Here is a 19,816-nt window from a genome sequence, read left to right on the forward strand (position 1 = left end):
GCAGAGAGGGTAGGTGACTTGCCACAACTCATGTGTCTAGAAAAAAAAAAAAAAGAATCAGAACTTGAACTCATTATTTTTCTCCTACTCCAGTGTAGCTTATGTTAAAGTCATCTATAATTCATAACACCCATCAGAAGCCAAAAATATCTAACCCATTCATATAATTTTATTTTTCCAGTTAGCATACACATTAGAACAGAAAAATGGCTAGTGTTCTGGGACAAATTCCTGAAACATTCTTAAACTTCAAAAATCCATACTCATCATTTGGGATACAGATTAATGATTAGCATTCACCTAATCATTAAGCAAACAACAACAACAAAAAATGCTTTTTATGACACAGAAAACAGATGTTAGTTAGCAGAGGTGAAATTGGGTGGGTGGGGGGAGGTAGGCAAAAATGGGTGGAGGGGGACAAAATAAACATAAATAGGTAAAAATATATATGTATTTTAAATAAATAAAATAAAGTCCTGGGATGTATTGTACAGCAAGGCAACTATAATTAATAAAACTATATTTCATATTTGAAAGTTGCTAAGAGAGTGAATCTTAAAGGTATTCATCACACATAAAAAAAGAAATGCAACTCTATGGTGATGGATGTTAACTAGACTTATTGTGACGATCATTTTGCAATATGTACAAATAGCAAATCCTTATACAATATACCTGGAAGTAATACATAATATGTCAATTATACCTCAATTTAAAAAAATCTTCCTAATTTGTGGTTTGTTGTAGAAGTAATGTTATAAGCAATAGCAAAGTGGTTAAAAGCTCAGAGTCTGGGGCCAGACTTCTTTTATTTTATTTTACTGATTTTATACAGAGAGGAAAGGAGAGAGAGAGAGAGTTAGAAAACATCGATGAGAGAGAGTCATCGATCAGCTGCCTCTTGCACAACCCCTACTGGGGATATGCCCACAACCAAGGTACATGCCCTTGACCAGAATCGAACCCGGGACCTTTCAGTCCCCAAGCCGATGCTCTATCCATTGAGCCAAACCAGTTTCGGCATCTTTTTTTTTTTTTTAATATATTTTATTGACTTTTTATAGAGAGGAAGAGAGAGGGATAGAGAGTTAGAAACATCAATGAGAGAGAATCATCGATCAGCTGCCTCTTGCACACCCCCTACTGAGGATGTGCCCTCAACAAAGGTATATGCCCTTGACCGGAATCGAAGCCAGTTTGGGCTGGGGCCAGACTTCTTAAGTTCAAATCCCAACTCTGTTATTTACTAGACTTGTGACCTTGGGCAAGTTAATTATCCTATATTGGCTTCCTTATCTGTGAAATGGACTTAATAGTATTAACAGTTATTTATTAGGATTTAGAGAAGTGTGTTATAAAAGCACTATCCTGGGTACATGGTAACTACTAAGGTGAATGTTACATATATACACTATTGGCACAAATCATCCCAGAAATGGGCAGAAAACCCATACCCTCCCACAAAGGGACTGATTTTTCACCCTTTACTAGGCAGCCTCTGTATATTAAGAATCTTAAAAACAACAACAACAACAACAACAAAAGAAAGCCCTTTTCACATCCCTAGTAATACCTGTGTTAAAGCCACACAGTATTTGTCTCACCCAGATATACTGCTAAATGGCAGAAGTCACATAAAAGTGGGCAGGGAGAAGATGGTTCTCCAACTCTGGCCACCTGAGGCAATCCCTCTTGGAAAATCCCCAAAAAGAATGCTGGTCTAAGTGAGGAAATAGTGACTTTCTGGTGTGGGATAACTTATGTAGTAATCTAAGAAATAGGTCTTAACAGATTAGTATAAGGAAGTAGAATTATATTTACCATGACATAAATGTTTCCTGAAAAACTATACACAAAGCACATTTAAACTGAGTTCCAAGGATGTGCTGCTAGTACCTGATAGTGTTGACATATGAATTTTGGTCCCCTAGATGCTAAAGCTCAAGCTTGTAATCACTATGTCAAATATTTTCCAAATCAATTCCTGGAATCAATTCAATCGGTTACAGCCTGAATTAAAATATCACAGTGCTTCAAACATAAGGTAAGTTCTGCTTCAAGACCCTTTTGAGATGTGTGTGTAATAAAATCTTAATGTAAAAAATGTAATTCTGAGTTTAGTGAGAGATCAAAAAAAGTCCAAAGCCACAGACAGGGAAACCAAGGCAGGTGCCTCTTTGTTCAGGTTCAGGCAAGGTTACCGGAAGACAGCTCAGAAACCAGTATGTCCAACCGCAAAGGGTGACATTTTGGCAGTCTCATGCTTTCTTACAGTAAAATCTATCTGTATGGCTTCAAAGTGGTATTAAAGATAGTTTATAAAGGGTCCTACTTTGTACAAGTTAAGTGAGAGCATCCCAACTAAGCCTTGCCTAAAAGTAAGGATTTTACTAAAAATTAATATAGGGTGTTGGAGTAGCAATGCTTGAGAAGGGATTTTTCCAATGGAAATGGAAATTTTTTTTCATCAGGTACTCTGTTATGTATTTTATTTATTTATAGCACATTTTGCTTTGCCTTTCAATCAAGCAGGAAAAGTGGGTTTTGTTGGTATATTTTTACAATAAGATTCTATCTTTTTAAAACAGTAATCAGGATTTTAAAATATGATCAATAAAAAGCAAATAACCTCAAACAACCAAATGTGTGGATTTTGATTCAAATAAACTGACAGTGAAATATACTTTTAATACAATTGGGAAAATTTGTATACAGCCTATACTGTATCATAAGTAATCACTGTTAAATTTGTCAGATGTGAAAATGACACTGTGGTTATCTAAAAAAGAAAAACCCATATAAGGATCAAATGATATGATGGCTCGGATTTGCTTTCAAGTACATACACAATAATAAAAGGGACAGGTAAAGAATACATTGTGAATCAACTCAATTAGTAAACTGACGTTTAAAATTCTGTTCTGTTTACATTTGTGAATGTTTATAAAATCTAACACTTATTCTAAAAAAATAAAAAAAGGACATCTTCATGGATTTAAAAAAAAATTTACCCAAATCAATAAATAATTGATAAGTACCCAGGAAAGGGAGAAAGGTAAAGTGGGTAGCCATACTGGCCATCTATATAATAAAACCCTTATATGCAAATCAACCAAACAGCGGAACAACCAGTCACTATGATGCACACAGACCACCAGGAGGCAGATGTTCAATGCAGGAGCTGCCCCTTAGTGGTCAGTGTGCTCCTACATGGGGAGCACCACTCAGCCAGAAGCCAGGCTCACAGCTGGCGAGGGCTGCGGCAGTGGCAGGAGCCTCTCCCGCTTTGCTGCAGGTGGGCGGTAAGGAGCGAGGGGTCCCGGACTGCAAGAAGGATGAGCAGTCGGACATCCCTGGAGGGTCCTGGGCTGCGAGAGGGCACAGGCCGGGCTGAGGAACCTTCCCCCACAGTGTACAAAATTTCGTACACTGGGCCTCTAGTCCATAATATAATTAAAGTTCAGTTTCATTAGTTCTTTACAAAAACAGGGTGAAGTTGTATATGTGACCATACTTTTGAGAATAATTTTATGAATCTTACAAAATGGTTGGGTGCCATCCTTACCAGGCTATTAAAAGATGCAAAACTACTATGCTCGTAGACATGAAAATACAGCACAAGAGATAACAAACAACTGCAAAAAATAGGACAATCTCAGCAGGTATCTTTTGAAAACAAAAGGTATATATCACTGCCATGTTAACACAGGCACAAATGACAAACTGTACACTCTATGGGGATACTGAAGGAAAGAAATATGATGGACCTTATGTGTGTGTTAATGCTGTTTTTAAAATCGATCTTTTTAATTAAAATATTATAATACTTTTAATTTTATTTAAAGAGAAACTCTGCTCTGTAATACATTGTTTTTAACCTATGCTTAAAGGAAAGACTAAAGCAAGTTGTGCAAGGAAACAGCCTAATAGTGTGGGAACTCTACAGAGCAAGCATCAAAGTCACTGTTGTGACTAATTAAATCAATATATCTGAGAGATGGCACCGCTGCTCAGAGATGGATTAGCTTCCTGTCCGCGATTTTATTTTCCTTTGTGTTGTTTCCATTTCTAAGGACCCTTGATGTTGTCTCCCCAGAAAAAAAAAAAAAAAAAAAAAAAGGTTCCCAAGAGATACCATTAGGATGCTGTGCCAACATGTGACATTTCAAAACCCTGCTGGATGGCTAGCCTGGGTGGTATGAGAAATAGGTTTGCAACAGCACAGAGCAGCCTTGCTCCCACAGGAGCCTTGATGTTGAGAAATCAGTTGCTAGTCTGATGGGGGTTCCTTTGTATGTAACTTTCTGTCTCTCTCTGGCTGCTTTTAAGATTCTTACTTTGTCGATGTTGTTTGCCAATTTAATTATAATGTGCCTTGGAGTCTGTCTTCTGGGATTCATTTTGCTTGGGACTCTGCGAGCATCTTGGATTTGTGTGGTTTTTTTCTTCTCTATTTCAGGAAAGTTTTCTGTCATTATTTCTTGAAATACTTTTTCCATGTCTACCTCAGTTTCCTTTCCTTCTGGAACCCCTATTATTCGAATATTATTTTGTTTTGTATTGTCCCAAAGCTCCCGTAGGCTCTCCTCCTGCTTTTTAATCTTTTTTTCTAGAAGTTGCTCTACTTGGGTATTTTTTTCCATCTTATCTTCTAGCTCACTGATGCGGTCCTCTGCTTCATCTAGTCTACTCTTGATGCTTTCCATTGAGTTCTTCATGGTAGCGATTTCATTTTTCATTTCTTCTTGGTTCTTCTTCAGTTCCTCATGGCTCTTCTTCAGTTCCTCATGGTTCTTCCTCATTTCTTCTTGGCTATTGTCAAATTTCTCTTCCATTCTTTTTAGCCATCCTATGATCATTACTCTGAATTCTTGCTCTGGTAGGCTGCTTGCCTCTGACTCGTTTACTTCCTTTTCTGGTGATGCCTGCTTTTCTTTCACGTGCGGACTATGTTTTTGTCTCCCCATGGCCTCTCTTTTCAGGATGTCTGGTTATGTGGTGTTCCTTCTCCTGCGTTGATTTAAAGGTACAAAACACAACACTACCAGATACAACACAAGAGGCACTTAACAGGAATGTATTTACAATATTAATAACCTCTAATAAAGGTGACCACTAGAGAAAGGCAACTTTGGGGATAGGAGAGAAGGAAGAAAGGTAAAAATAAAATAAAGAGAAATTAAAAAAAATTAAAATTAAAATAAAAAAAAATTAAGTAAATAAAAAAAGAGGGATAAAGAGATAGAAAAAGAAGAAAAAAAGTAATGACAAAATGAAGTTGGAAAACAGGGAAAAAAAGAAGAGAGAGAGAGAGAGAGAGAGAGAGAGAGAGAGAGAGAGAGAGAGAGGGAGAGGGAGAGAGAGAGAGAAGAAGCAAACTAAAAGAGAAATGGGAAACAAACTATATATATGTGGAGAAAATTGCCATAGAACAACCTCTGAACCCAGCCAATGCCAGTAACAATACTTGGAGATTAATACAAACTACAATATCCACTATTATTAAGTAAGGCTATGATATACAGAAGTAAAAGAAACAAACAAAAACAGAGGATTAAAAAAAAAAATACAAAGCAATAATAACAATACAGGAATAAGCATAACAATTTCACTAAAAAGCATAAAAATTCACAATAATCAACCTTCACACAAACAATGCAAAAAGGATAGAGGGGAGAACAGGTTTTTTTTTTGTTTGTTTGTTTTAACTAGTTAATATAGTGCAGAGATTGGTATTTATACACTTGGATCAGGGGTTGGAACTTAGGTCTATAAGTATAGTGAGAGCTTTAGCAGGGGGTATACAGAAAGAATAGAGGAAAAACTAAAGCCGGAAAGGGATAGGATAAACTGTAGACTAAAGGGTAAAGTTTAGTAAGAGAGTGATGGTGTAAAGGTTGAGTTGAGATAGGGTTGAATGATGCTATAGTAGAGATTAAAATAGAATGAAGGTTACTCCCAATGTAAAATAAAGAAAAAATAAAATGGTACTAGAGAGGAAAAAAAAAAAAAAGAAAAAAGAAACAAAAATTGCAAAATAGCAGTAGTAATAGTGATGATAGAGATTGAAAAATGTAGTAATTGAAAAGGTAAAATCAAGTAAGGAAAAAAAATTGTTTCTTAAGTAAAAGATATGAAAAATGAAAATTAAATAAAAGATGTAAAAAATGAAAATAAAATAAAGAATAGTAAAATTATCATAAAAATGTCCAGTAGTGGTCATTCACTTCCTCAGTTAATGTATTTGGCACTTCTGATTCTCAGACCAGACAGTCTTGCAGTTCCCAGCATTCCACTGCACCTCAGTTTTGTAAGGTAATCCTTAATTTTAAGTAGGCTATATCTTAGTTATTTGTGTCCATTTATTTTTGATTAATTAAAAGAAAAAAGAAAAAAAAAAAAAAAAAAAGGGCAGTTTGTAATTCAGCTCTTAGATGTCAGTGTTTCCGGTTTGACCTCTCAGTCTTTTTGGTTGCTCTGGCCTTCTTTCTCTATGGCTCTAGCTGGCAGGGTGCCAGCTGGCTCCCAGACTATCTCTTCTGGCTCCGATCCCTTGTTTCCAGGAAGGCAATTTCCCCCTGCAATTTCCCCGGATATGCCCAACTAGGCAGTCCTTCCCTAGTATTCCAAAGCTAGGGGGTGAAGGGGATCAGGCGCCAAGGTGTCCAGATGTTCCGCCCTTGGCGGGACAGCCGCGATTCTTAACACTGTCCCGTGTCCCCTGGCGTTTTTTAAAAAAGAATTCCCGCTTCTGGGGAAGCTTATGTCAAACCCAGCACTAGGTGTCGCTGCAGCCTTCTTTGGGCTCAGCTCAGCGGGCGCTCCCCCCTACATTGGAGGCGGGGCCTCACCAGAGCTCCGGCTATGGCTGCCTGCGCCAGGGGACCAGGAACCCTCAGGCTATCCCCGCAAACTCTGACCTTTCCGTGGGTGACCGAAGACCTCCCTTGAATCCACGTGTTTGCGCCGATTCGGGCTTCTCAGCTGCTCGATGGACTTCTCTGCTGTGGGATTTCCAGGCCTCAGAGAAGCTACTCCTTTCCCTCCGAGCCGCAGCCAGCAGCTCAATGCTGCTGCCGCCACCGCCGCCACCGCGGCCGCTGGAGTGCTGGCCACCCGGCCAGGAAATCCTGTCCAGCGGACGGCTCCCTATCTTCCTTGAGAACTCCGCTGCCCCTCAGCTGCCAATAAACATTCCCTGAGCGACTCAGACGCTACTTTTATTTGTTCTGGGACCAGAGTCAGAACAAGTCCGACTGTTCGGTCGCCATCTTCCCCACAGGAGCCTTGAGAGTTTAAGCAGTCCCTCTAAATTTATGTTACTATAATATTTTGGTCACGGGCATACTCTTTGGACTGCTGCAATATGCAATTAAAGTGAAACTTCCATCCCGGCTACCTTGAAAACAATCTTGCCAACAGTAGCTTGTTATGATAGTAACTTCCCAGCCTCCTTGAAACTAAAAACCATAGTGTTTGAATATGGAGGGTCTTCCTTTAACAAATAGTATAGCTGTTCACAATTAAGAGAAATTGTAAGTGGCATCCTATAACTGATGAAGACATAAATGAAAAGAATATATGTCAATAGTGTAGAATTTATCTAAGAAAGTGTAATTCATGATTTCTCTTAATCTTCACTCCTCTTCCACTCATGCCCTCCAAAGATCTTTTAAAAATTTATAGCTTAGCTGAAACCGGTTTGGCTCAGTGGATAGAGCGTCAGCCTGCGGACTAAAAGGTCTCAGGTTCGATTCCGGTCAAGGGCATGTACCTTGGTTGCGGGCACAAACCCAGTGGAGGGTGTGCAAGAGGCAGCTAATCGATGATTCTCTCTCATCGATGTTTCTGGCTCTCTATCCCTCTCTCTTCCTCTCTGTAAAAAATCAATAAAATATATATATATATATTTAAAAAGTTATAGCTTAATCATAAAAATGAAAGATAAAACAAATAAAACAGTATAGTATTAGTATATAAATTTAGTATAAAATATAATTTTAATAAAACCATATTAAATATAATTATAACAGGTTTATATTAACTTCTTGCCATTTATTTATCTTTTTAAATTATAGAAAGATAACATACTATAACTTAAAATGAACCATTTTTAGGTAAAGGAATTTGTGTTTACGGTGAGAGATTGAGACATGTAAATAACTATAACAACATAACTTGTTATCTGAGGAACTTCCTTAATCCTCCTCAAAATAGAAAATAGTTCTATAAACTAACTTGCAACCCATGAGCTGCCCAACTGCTGCAAATTTCCTGAAGTGGCCCAGTTCTCATTCCAAAAACTAAAGGAGCTCTAAATGAAACTTAGCATGCATTGCTTTTGTCCCTACCAAAAAGCAGATGTTAAAATAAAAATTCTCTAGGATGTTCTTTATTTTTTCAATCACATCTGTATTGACTTGCCATCAGGAGAATGATTTCTCACAGGACCAGGTCAATGTCATTGATTTTCTTTTAAAATAAGGGAAACCACTTGTTCTCTGCAGTGAGAGGAAATTGCCTTCTCCCTAAAGCAACATGGAGAGCAAGAGCCACCTGACCTCGTGTTGTCAACCACAGTAGAGCCCGCAGCACCAGCTTCATTTCCAGGCTTGGGCTCTGGCGTCTGCTTTTATGACATGAGCAGAAGTCTAGACTAGGAACCTAACTGTAGTAGCTATCCTTGAGCAAGAGAACAATTTTAATTTAAATCAGACTGATGAGGATAAAATGTACATGGATTATAGAATATCGTCCTCAAAACAAGAAAATAAGTAGGGCACTTGGGTGGGTTCAATAATACATTCCCAATTGTAGACATGAAGAAATTCTCTCCCCTTTGTCCTTCAGCCCCTGTGGGCTGTTTTGTTCTTTAGAACAGTCTGTGTGACATACTCTGAAGAAAAGATGGAAGAACCAGTTTCTTAGCCAATTTCTAAACTAGCATCAAGTATTCAGAAAAGGTATTTTACCGATTTAAAATGGTTCTCAGAAGAATGACAGCGTGTCTCCTCTGGAGCTACTTGAGGACTTGGCTTCCACATATCACTTCTTAAGTTCACCAAGAAGAAAGAGTCTCCAATAAAGCAGTCATTCTCTCGCGGATGAAGTGGCTTATTAGCAAAGGGGTCCGGATGGCAGCACCATTCTCCAACGAGAGCTCCCCAGTTCTCCGTCGGCAATGGGAGCACCCTGAGGAGCTTCCTGGTGGAAAGCGGAAAACTATTTTTTTACAGAACAAAATAGAAATGTGACAGTTTCTTAATTAAGTCAGCATGAAAGATGAAAAATACCCTCATTACTCACACTGTCTGCAGTGTTTACTTCTCCCTCTACATTACAAAAGTATATACAACTCACTACAATTTTGAAAAGACAGAGAGCTTTAAAGTAAACAAAAATATTCCTTTATCACCCAAGGATAAGTAACTGCTTTGTAGAAGATGGCATAGTTCCTTGCCATCCTTTCCAGAGACAAAGCTGTGAACATGCATATAAGTCTGAGACCAGAGAATATGTACAAACTGCATGTTGTTTTCATAGTTTTATTTAGTTATAATCATGATTCTTAATGACTGCATTCTATTCCATAGAAATGCCAAAACTTTTAGATAATCCCCTCATTGATAGATATTTAGGTTTTGAGCTTCTCATTATTAACAATTTTGTGGTGAACATTCTTATGGGAAAATAATTTTGTGTGAGATTAAAAGTACAAATATAAAATAATTATTGACAACAATTCATTTAATTTCTAGAGAGAAAGAACGAGATAAATATTGATATGAGAAACACAATTGGTAGCCTTCCGCAAGCACCCTGACCAGGGATAAAACCCACAGCCTGGGTATGTGCCCTGACCATAAATTGAACCTGCAGCCTTTTGGTGTACAAAATGACACTTCCACCAACTGAGCCAGCTGGCCACCAATGGCTGGTGTGCATATTTTTAAACCCTATACCTACACTGAGTGGCCAGATTATTATGATCTCTGAACGTATAATAATCTGGCCACACAGTGCATATCCTATATAATAAAAGGCTAATATACAAATTATCCTCTCAACCAGCAGTTTGACCAGCAGACAGACTGGCTAAGCATCCATGTCCCCTCCCCCTAGCCAGGCTGGCCAGACCCCACCCATGCACGAATTCATGCACCAGGCCTCTAACACACACACACACACACACACACACACACACACACGGAGTGGCCAGATTATTATGCATTCAGAGATTATAATAATCTGGTCACTCAGTGTATATTGGCCAACTGCTTTTCAGAAAAGCTATTCCAATCTATAATTCTTCCACTTACCTTCTTCAAAGTTGAATACTATAATTTTTTTTCATGTAATGGGTGAAAATGTTTCCAATACTGCTTTTAAATTTTTTTAAATTTTATTTTTAGAGAGAGAGGAAAGGAAGGAGGAGGGATGAGAGAGAGAAAAGGAGAGAGAAAAGGAGAGAGGAAAGGAGAGAGACACAGAGAGAACAAGAATGAGAGCATGAGAGAAGTAATGATGTAAGAAACATTGACTGGTTGTCTCCTGTACATGTGACTTGGGATCAAACCCTCAGCCTAGGTATGTTCCCTGATTGGGAATTAAACCTGCCACATTTTGGAGTACGGGATGACACTCCAACCAACTGATGCCAAAACCGGTTTGGCTCAATGGATAGAGCGTCTGCCTGGGGTCTGAAGGGACCCGGGTTCGATTCCGGTCAAAGCATGTACCTTGGTTGCGGGCATATCCCCAGTAGGGAGTATGCAGGAGGCAACTGATGGATGTTTCTCTCTCATCCTTGTTTCTAACTCTCTATCCCTCTCCCTTTCTCTCTGTAAAAAATCAATAAAATATATATTTAAAAACAAAACAAAAATATTAGTCCTTTGTCTAACATCAGTGACAAATATTTTGTGTGTTATTGCATTTTAATTTAATTCACATGTCTTAAATTTCAAATCACTCAAGCCTTTTTAAAAATTATTTCACCCACTATTTTTAATAAATGTTCTGGAGTAATTTTAGATTTATAGAAAAGGTACAAAACCAGTACAGATAGTTCTCATATACATTTCAGTCAGCTCACCCTAATGCTAACATCTTACATAACCATGGGAGATTTGTCAAAAGTGCCAACTTTATCTGGATTTCCCTAGTTTTTCCAATTATGAACTCTTTCTGTCCCAGGATCCAATTCATGATAAAACACTGCATTTATTTAGTCATCATGGTGCCCTCGTCTCCTCTGATCTGTGACAATTTCTCAGTCTTCCTTATTTTTCAGGACCTTGAGATTTTTAAAAGGTACCAATCAGGTATTTTGTAGACTCTCCCTCAATTGAGTTTGTCTGATATTTTCTCAAGATTAGACTGGTGCTATGGGTTCTGGGGAAGCATATGAGAGGTAAAGTGCACTTCTCATTACATCATATCAGAGGGTACACTTTATCAACATGACTTATCCCTGGTGATGCTAATCTTGATTGCTTGGTTAAGATGGTATCTGCTAGGTGTCTCCACAAATAAAGTCACTATTTCTCCCTTTGCATACTCTTCCTATATCACTTGGAAGTGAGTCATGAAGTCCAGGCCACACTCAAGGGGAGAGAAATTAAGCACCACTCTGCCATTATTTTTTATTCTTAGAACATCCTTATAATTAAGTAGTCCCTTATATTAGCTACCAAGTTGTGTGTGTGTGTGTGTGTGTGTGTGTGTTTTAATGGCTTTATTTATTTGCTGGACAACAACAGATAGGAAATAAGCCAAAGATGGTTTACTTCCATTCTACTCTAAGTTAGGAAGATCAGTCATCTAAGGGGAGAAGAAATGAGAGCAGGATAACAAGAAAATTTCAAAATAATTCATCCTGAGAGAAACTGAGAAGAGAAACATGCTCAAGTTCTTCCTAATGTCTATGAGCACTGTGAAGCTTAAAGCATGCTGACTACTTACACAATTTGCTCCCATCTGTTGAATTATGTACTTAATAAGAGTCAATTTTGTTTGATCACAGACCTATTTATGCCACTTATACATGCTATACTAGTTACATAATTTAAATAGTGTGTAATCCAAAGAAATATGTGTTGTTGCTATTCCTCTAAAAACTAAAGATTTCAGACTAGATGAAAGCTAGTTGTAGTGAAAATCACTGGTGGGATGTGGGATATATAACTATAGAACACTGGGAAGAGGGAGAAAAAGAAAAAAAAAAATCTAGAAAAATTCTGGTATCAGAATGTTTCAATAGTGTCCAATTTTTCATTTCACTTTAAAGAAACCTGGAAATTGTAGATGATGAATTTTTGATGGCTTAAGAGAAAAAAGCTATACTATAGTGGAGTCATATTCAACAGAAAGATATTGGTTCCATAATAGAATACTAGTAAATTAATGTACATTTGCATGTTTTAAATTAAAATATTTAAGATGCAAATGTATCATTTTTTAATCATTTCCTTTTTCTTTGATTCCCCAGGCAACCACGAGTCTCATAAAAGGACAATTACAATATGGAAGACATTTAATTTAGAACTCCAGAGGACAGAGCTGAGAACAAGAAAGACTAATTTTAGTTCAATATAAGGAAAAATGTTCCCTTTCAAATTAGAAAATGATGCCCCACTAGCATTATTCAAGCTGCTGAGCCTGTTACAAATATTAAGAAGTGACTCTTTCAACATACATTTTCTAAAAGTTTACTATGAACCAGGCATTCTGCTGACAAAAATATTAATACATACAGTCTCTTCTCTCAAGGTACTTATGTTCTAGTAGGAGATACAGACCTATAAACAAATAATAAAATCATCATATGATAAATGCGCATAACAGAGTAGTTGTTATAAATTCTTATAGGGTGGAGGGGACAGCTCAAACTCCTTTGAACATTTGATGAAAGCTTTATAGCCCCTTCAAACATACATTCCCACATGCACACATAATTGATGTATTGGATTCATTTATGGATTCACAAAACCAATCCATAAGCTCAGGGCAATATGTACAAAGTGCTAGATGGGTAGAGTATACATGGAGTTCAGAGAAGAAGGAACATCTGAGCTGACATCTCAAGGATAAACAGGAGTTCTCTAGGCAATGGAAGAAATGAAGGGCATCACTGGGTGGAGGAAACAATATGAAGATGGCACATCTGTTTAAGTCACCACCACATTCCCTGTGTCGGGCACAGTGCCTGACTCATAGTGTAAGCTCTTAAATATTTGTTCAAGGAGCAAGTAAGCATATTTTGATAACTTTAATATGTGAATTCCCTGGGTGGGTCTGTTGCATACTGAGATGAAAGAGTTAAGAATCTGACCTTTGGTTTAACCACCTAGTTCTGTTCCTCTGGAAACCAAGTAGATGTAGGCATCAATTACATTGCTAGGCAACACTGCTTATGGCAAAAAAATGATCCCTGACTGGAATCTTGCTTTTGGACTGGCAGGAAATATGAATGAGCTGTAAAAATCTGCTGAGCATGCCACATGATGGACTTCCCCGAGTGCAGTCCTTTGTGGGCAACCACAATATGGACCTTGACCTTTGTAGCTAGAACCATGCACACGGGCAGTGTACAGTTCCCATACAGGGATATGAGCTGTCACTTGTTTGAACTGCTGCACGACTCCTGCTCAGAGGAACTCCTGATGCTGCCCTGGCAGCAAGAAATGCGGCCTGAGGTGGTGTTGAGTCTGAGTGCACAGTTAAACTTAGAAGACCGCTGGTGGCCACTACATACAGCTTTTCCAACTAATGCTTCCTACAACTCAGAGACAAGAATCTGCATTCCTCAGAGGGGGGAAGGTATTTCTGATGTTTTGAAAGAACAAAACTTTTAAGAACACAAGATGTGTTCAGAACAAAAGATGTACTGAAAACCTAAACGCTAATCTGATCTACTTCCCAGAACTTTCACAACAAAATAGATAACGTTTTTCTTGAAGTCGTTTTAAGGTAAAAGTGGGCAGAAGCTCAGAAAAAGTGAAATGATCTCTTAAATTTTCTCTCAGTTTAAGATTTATAAGATGTAGAGAAACGTTTCTAATAAATTTAAAAAATTTCCTCATTTTTTAAAATGCATCTTTATTGTTGAAAGTATTATAGGTGCCCCCTTTTTATTCCCATTGACCCCTTCCACTCCACACCCACCCCTCCCAGGTCTTCACTACACTATCATCTGTGTTCATGGGCTATGCATATGCATGGACTATTGTTAATCTCTCCCCACCCTCCACCCCCACCTTCTCTTTGAGAGTCCACTGTCTGTTCCATGCTTCTATCTCTAGATCTATTTTACTTATCAGTTTATTTTGTTCATTAGATTCCACATATGAGTGAGATCATGTGATACTTATCTTTATCTGAGTAGCTTATTTCACTTAGCACAATAATCTTCAGGTCCCTCCATGCTGTCTCAAAGGGTAAGAGATCCTTCTTTTTTTCCAGGTATATAGTATTCCATGGTGTTAATGTACCACAGTTCTTTTATCCACTCATCTGCTGATGGGTACTTAGATTATTTCCAGATCTTAGCTATTATAAACTGTGCTTCTATGAATAGAGGGGTGCATATATTCTTTCTGATTGGTATTTCGGGTTTCTTAGGATATATTCCTAAAAGTGGGATCACTGGGTCAAATGGCGGTTGCATTTTTAATTTTTTGAGGGAACTCCATACTGTTTTCCATAGTGACTGCACCAGTCTGCATTCCCACCGGTAGTGCAAGAGGGTTCCTTTTTCTCCACATCCTTGCCAGAACTTATCATGTGTTGATGACAGCCATTCTGACAGGTGTGAGGTGATATCTCATTGCCCTTTTGATTTGCATCTCTGATTAGTGACTGTGAGCATTTTTTCATTCTCTTAGCCTTCTGTATGTCAACTTTGGAGAAGAAAGAGAAACTAAAAAAACAATCCCATTTACCATTGTAACAAAAAATTAAGAAACTTAGGAAAAAACTTAACCAAGGAGGTAAAAGACCTGTACTCTGAAAACTACAGGATGCTGAAAAAAGAGAGGAAGATATAAACAAGTGTAAGAACATACTGTGTTCATAGATTGATAAAATCAACATCATTAATATGTCCATAGTACCTAACGCAGTCTATAGATTCAATACAATCCCTATTAAAATACCAATGGTATATTTCACAGAGCTAATTATTTTTAATGTATCTTAAGCATAAGCTTTTGGAAAAAAATAAATTAATAGATACTTTTAATCAAAACTGATTAATGATTATTTAAAACTTATACATGTAGACCAGACAATAAAATGTCCTTTAACTTTAGAATCAACCATTAATCAGTGAAAATAACAACGGTAACACCATAATTAGATTGGACGTCCTTCTGGATGACCTTCTGGACAAAGCCAGGCTGCTGGAGGGAAGCCCAGGCCCCAGGTGCTGGCAGCCGGGGGAAGGGAGGTCTACTCTTGCACGAATTTTGTGCATCAGGCCTCTCGTGTTTCAATAAAGTCCATTCTTTAAAGTCCATGTTTCCTTCTAGAGTTTCAATGTCCTCATGAACTGCTGGGCTGACACCTAGCTCTGCTGGTGCAGGTGGAATGGGGAGGGCCTCTCAGGAGAGCTCTCACATAAATTGAAAATCAAAAGACATATGTTTGAAAGTCTGGCCAACTGATGTAATTCAAGTCTGATGTGAATTTATTTCTCAAAAACATAAATCCCAAATGCAATGACCATTTAGCTGTTTCTGAGACTATTCACAAAGAAGTAAATTTTGTTATTATTACTGCTTTATATTAAGGCCCGTGAGTCTCAACAAGAACATAATAAAAAACTGTATATGTTCAAACAATTTTTATAGTAAAACTCTGCTGAACTAGTAAAAATGCAAATTGGACATTTTCTTGTAAAGAAGCGAGGCAGGATTTATTTTCAAATACCAAAACAAATAGCTAAGAGCATGTACTCCTAAATTAAGAAAAAAAGACTACTAGTACGCTGTTTTCCCGAAAATAAGACAGTGTCTTATATTAATTTTTGCTCCCAAAGATTCGCTAGGTCTTATTTTCAGGGGATGTCTTATCTTTCTATGCGCTAGGTCTTAGTTTCAGAGGATGTCTTATTTTCGGGGAAACACGGTATACTTAGCAGATTTCCAGTGCCCTGGTACTAATAAGTATTAAAGCCATTAATGAGTCTTAATAGGTTAAACAGTCCTCTGCACCTTACTTCTATAATTTGCTTGACAAGAAACAAAAAAGAAGGAACAGCATTAGTCTTGCAGTATCCAAATTACACAAATCACAGAACCCAGGTACAACTTTATGAGGTTCACTAATCACAGATGAGGAAACTGAGGCCAGAGAATTAAACTGACTTGTTCCCAGATGATAAGGTGAGCCAGGACAGCAGACCTTAGGTCTGCTTCACTGCTCCTATTAGAGGGGCTCCCTGTGCAGATAAACCAACATATCCCAAGGTGCTTTCTTGGTAAAGATGTCTACAATTAGTTAATTTTGATTATAGCACAAGTCTCTTTTGAAATACCTTTGGTTTTATTTTCTGCATAACAAGAATAGAAGATGGGGAGGGAGGCAGTATGAGAAGACCACTGGGCTTAATGCACACAGTCAACATGAAATCCTTGTGCAGACACTGGAGGAATCAGGTTTTCCATAAAACAAAGCCATGGGGCAAACTGCCTAAGAGTAAAACGTAAGCTAACATGAGGCAAGGACTAAGTCAAATAAAAAGGGAGAAAGGTGGATCATTTCCCCGGCACACCTAAAAAGTGCGGTAAACTAAAAAGGTTTAAAAAACTAAACAAGGAAATTTACTAGTTTGCTGATAAGACCAATTATGGAGAAGTGAGTGGAAGGAGTCTATAGAACCAATAAAAAAGAGCTTGTTGAGCATTAATAGTCTATGTGTGACAGCCTTTAACTCTCTTCACAAATTTGGAAAATAGGCCTCATTATGTCTACTTAAGAAAAAGTTGACTTCTGGGTATCTAACCCTAAATTTTAAAAACATATATTCATAAAGATAGATGTACCCCTCTGTTCATTACAGCATAGTTGTGGTAGCCAAGACATAGAAACAACTTAAGTGTGCTTGGATAGACAATTTCATAAAGGAGATGTGGCCCATACGTACAATGGAATACTACTCAGACATAAGAAAGGATAAAATACTGCCATTTGCAACAACATGGATGGATCTTGAGAGTATCAATTTAAAGAGTCCGACAGAAAAGAACAAGAACCACATATAAACCACTCATATGTGGATATAAAACAGAAAACTCAAATGAACAAACTCACAGAAACAGACAGCGGTATGAAGGGGACTAGAGGATAAAGACGGTAAAAGGGGTCAAATATATGGTGACAGAGGAAGAATAGACTATGGGTGGTGAGCGTACAATGCAATATGCAGGTGATGTGTAACAGAATGGTACACTTCAAACCTATAACATTAGTTAAAAAAAGAAGCTGAGGAGATATGGACAGGTTCCCCAGCTACTAAGTGGTGAAGCTGGAGTTCAAACCCTGGTCCCACTCTTCCACTCTCACTTCCACATTCCAGGGCCTCCTAGTGGTCAGGATTAGGGAGAGTAAATATAGTCTTTCAGCGTTAACCTCTCCAAACCGTTCTAGTTCCCAATCCCACAATTGTAGAAAAAGGACTGATACAAAACAGAAGGTACAGTTCCTGAATAAGAAAATGGGGACCACAGATAAAGGTTTCTCATATCCATCACCCTTTTCCAATGAAATATCAGCCAATAATGAATGAATATAACCTTTACTGTAAGCAGCACCAGGAAATACTGTTACACTAAATTACACTTGTTCCTGCTGTAACTAAGAGGTCACTCGTTGTACAGGCATGCATGTTTAGGAAACTTTACATGGGAATTAAACCAAAGCCTGAAGTAGACTGAGACAAGGAAAACTTTCTCGGTTAACCTACAATATAAACGGGGATCCTCTGACCCTTTCAGGCTAAGGTGAGCCTATCACGAAGTGCACACTCTGCAGCAACTTCAGCCTCCGCTAATTTGACCAAGAACATTCTCTTCTCTACAGATTGAGAATCACCTCATTTCTCACCCAAGATAATCACTCAGAGGATGCTCCCTTCACAGCCTCCCATTCCCACCAAGGTAACTTTCTGCTATCTCATCTACCTGTGTCACTGCCAAGAATCATAAAGCAAGCAAGAGAGGATGGCAGAAGGCCAAAATAAACACCATAATGTTTATTTAATTCAACCCAGCAAGAATTTATTGAGAGTGCCCTATTCACCAGGCATGATGCCCGATGCTGGAGATCTTGGTGATGATGATGGTAGGAATAATTACAGCAGCAGCTACCACAGACTGCTTAACATATCCCAAACTTGGTTACAAACAATTAAATTCATTGGCTCCTCCAGACAACCCTATGAGGTAGCTCCTATTATTATCTATGAGTTTGTAATAAAGATATTAAGGCATGGAGTGAGTAAGTAACTAGCCCAGGGTCACATCCAGGAAATGGAGGATGTGAGCCCAGACTGTCTGGTTTCTGAGTCTGTACGACCTGCCACCTAGAGTACACTCACTCTAAATATGAGTAGGGATAAGGAATACAGAGGTCAATAAGACTATCATCACCTCTGGAGCTTACAGTTTAATCATGAAGACAGGCAAATGCATCTTAGAGGGAGATTATAGTAGACTATGGGTGGTGAGCAGGGAAGGCTCCCAGCAGGAGATGACCTGTCAGCTGAATTCAGAGCGAACCTGAGGGAGATGGGGTACGGGGTACACTCCACAGGAGACAGCAGCTCTCGCTAAGCCAGCTAGGGTGAAGAAAAGCATGGAGAGTCGGGGTACACGGGCTGATCACTGAAGCTGTGCCCAGAATGTGTGTAAATAATAGTGTGTTGTTTTGGTGACAAAGAAAGGAAGTTGAGGGTGGAAAGGTAAATAGAAGCAAACTCCTAAAGGACCTGGCACGGCATGCTAACGTCTTACGGGATTTATCTTGGAAGATGTGGAAGGGTGTGAACCGGGGAGCCAGCTGCATTTGGGAACCACTCAATAGTGTATAAATGTTCAGAAGAGGGTGAACCTGGGGGAAGGCGAAGCAGATAGGAAGCTGGCAACGAGTGCTATTAGGTGAGAAGACAGTAGCTTCGAGGGGGTGGTGGCACTGGGGTGGAGGAATGAGGACCACCAGGAATCTACCGTGAGGATGCAGCAGAAGTTTGCATGCCCTCAGACAAGGAGCCCTGGAAGAGGAGCAGGCTGCAGGTATGGAGAAGGACCCATGTGCATGTAAGTCTCAGGCACTTGTCTCAGAGGAAATGCACCAAACAAAGAACTCTAAATTCTTTTTTAAAATATCGTTGACAAGTATAAGGTTTTCATTTGTCTTTCCCGTGTGTGAATGATCAGAAGCTGAAAATTCAGGAGGAAGGGTTTTTGCCCAGGAAACAAGAAGGCTGACAGGAGGAAGGGAGCAGATGGGAAATGATTCAATGAGACAACTTGGGAATGCAGAGGTACAGCAAAGAGCCCTTCCCATCCCAGCGGGGTAATCACAGCACACCCCGAGAACAGGTTATAAGGTTAACCTGATCATCAAGAAAAGGTTAATTTGTGTTCTCAATATGCTGTTTTAATAAGCAGGGAAATAGGAACTGGATTTCAGACAGGCACTGATAGAAATAGCTCAAATAAAAAGTTGTGTTGCAAAATCTTCTGTTTTTAGTCACGTAATGTGGAAAACCTCATTCACCAACATGATGGATAAGACATGCAATAGGTCCCAA

The 19,816-nt window shown here is 38.6% G+C and overlaps 1 protein-coding gene across 2 annotated transcripts in view; it reads right to left on the minus strand.

Annotated features, from left to right (window-relative positions):
• Nucleotides 1-19,816, minus strand: part of UBE3D (ubiquitin protein ligase E3D) — a 133,901-nt gene that overhangs the window by 101,078 nt on the left and 13,007 nt on the right. For both annotated transcript variants that reach the window (XM_084890635.1, XM_084890634.1), the window contains exon 4: nucleotides 8,976-9,207. In XM_084890635.1, coding sequence (XP_084746761.1) covers nucleotides 8,976-9,207 — 232 coding nt within the window. The remainder of the gene's footprint in view (nucleotides 1-8,975; nucleotides 9,208-19,816) is intronic.

This window comes from Pipistrellus hanaki, assembly GCF_964339955.1.
Source record: "Pipistrellus hanaki genome assembly, chromosome: 7".
Lineage (NCBI taxonomy): Eukaryota > Metazoa > Chordata > Mammalia > Chiroptera > Vespertilionidae > Pipistrellus > Pipistrellus hanaki.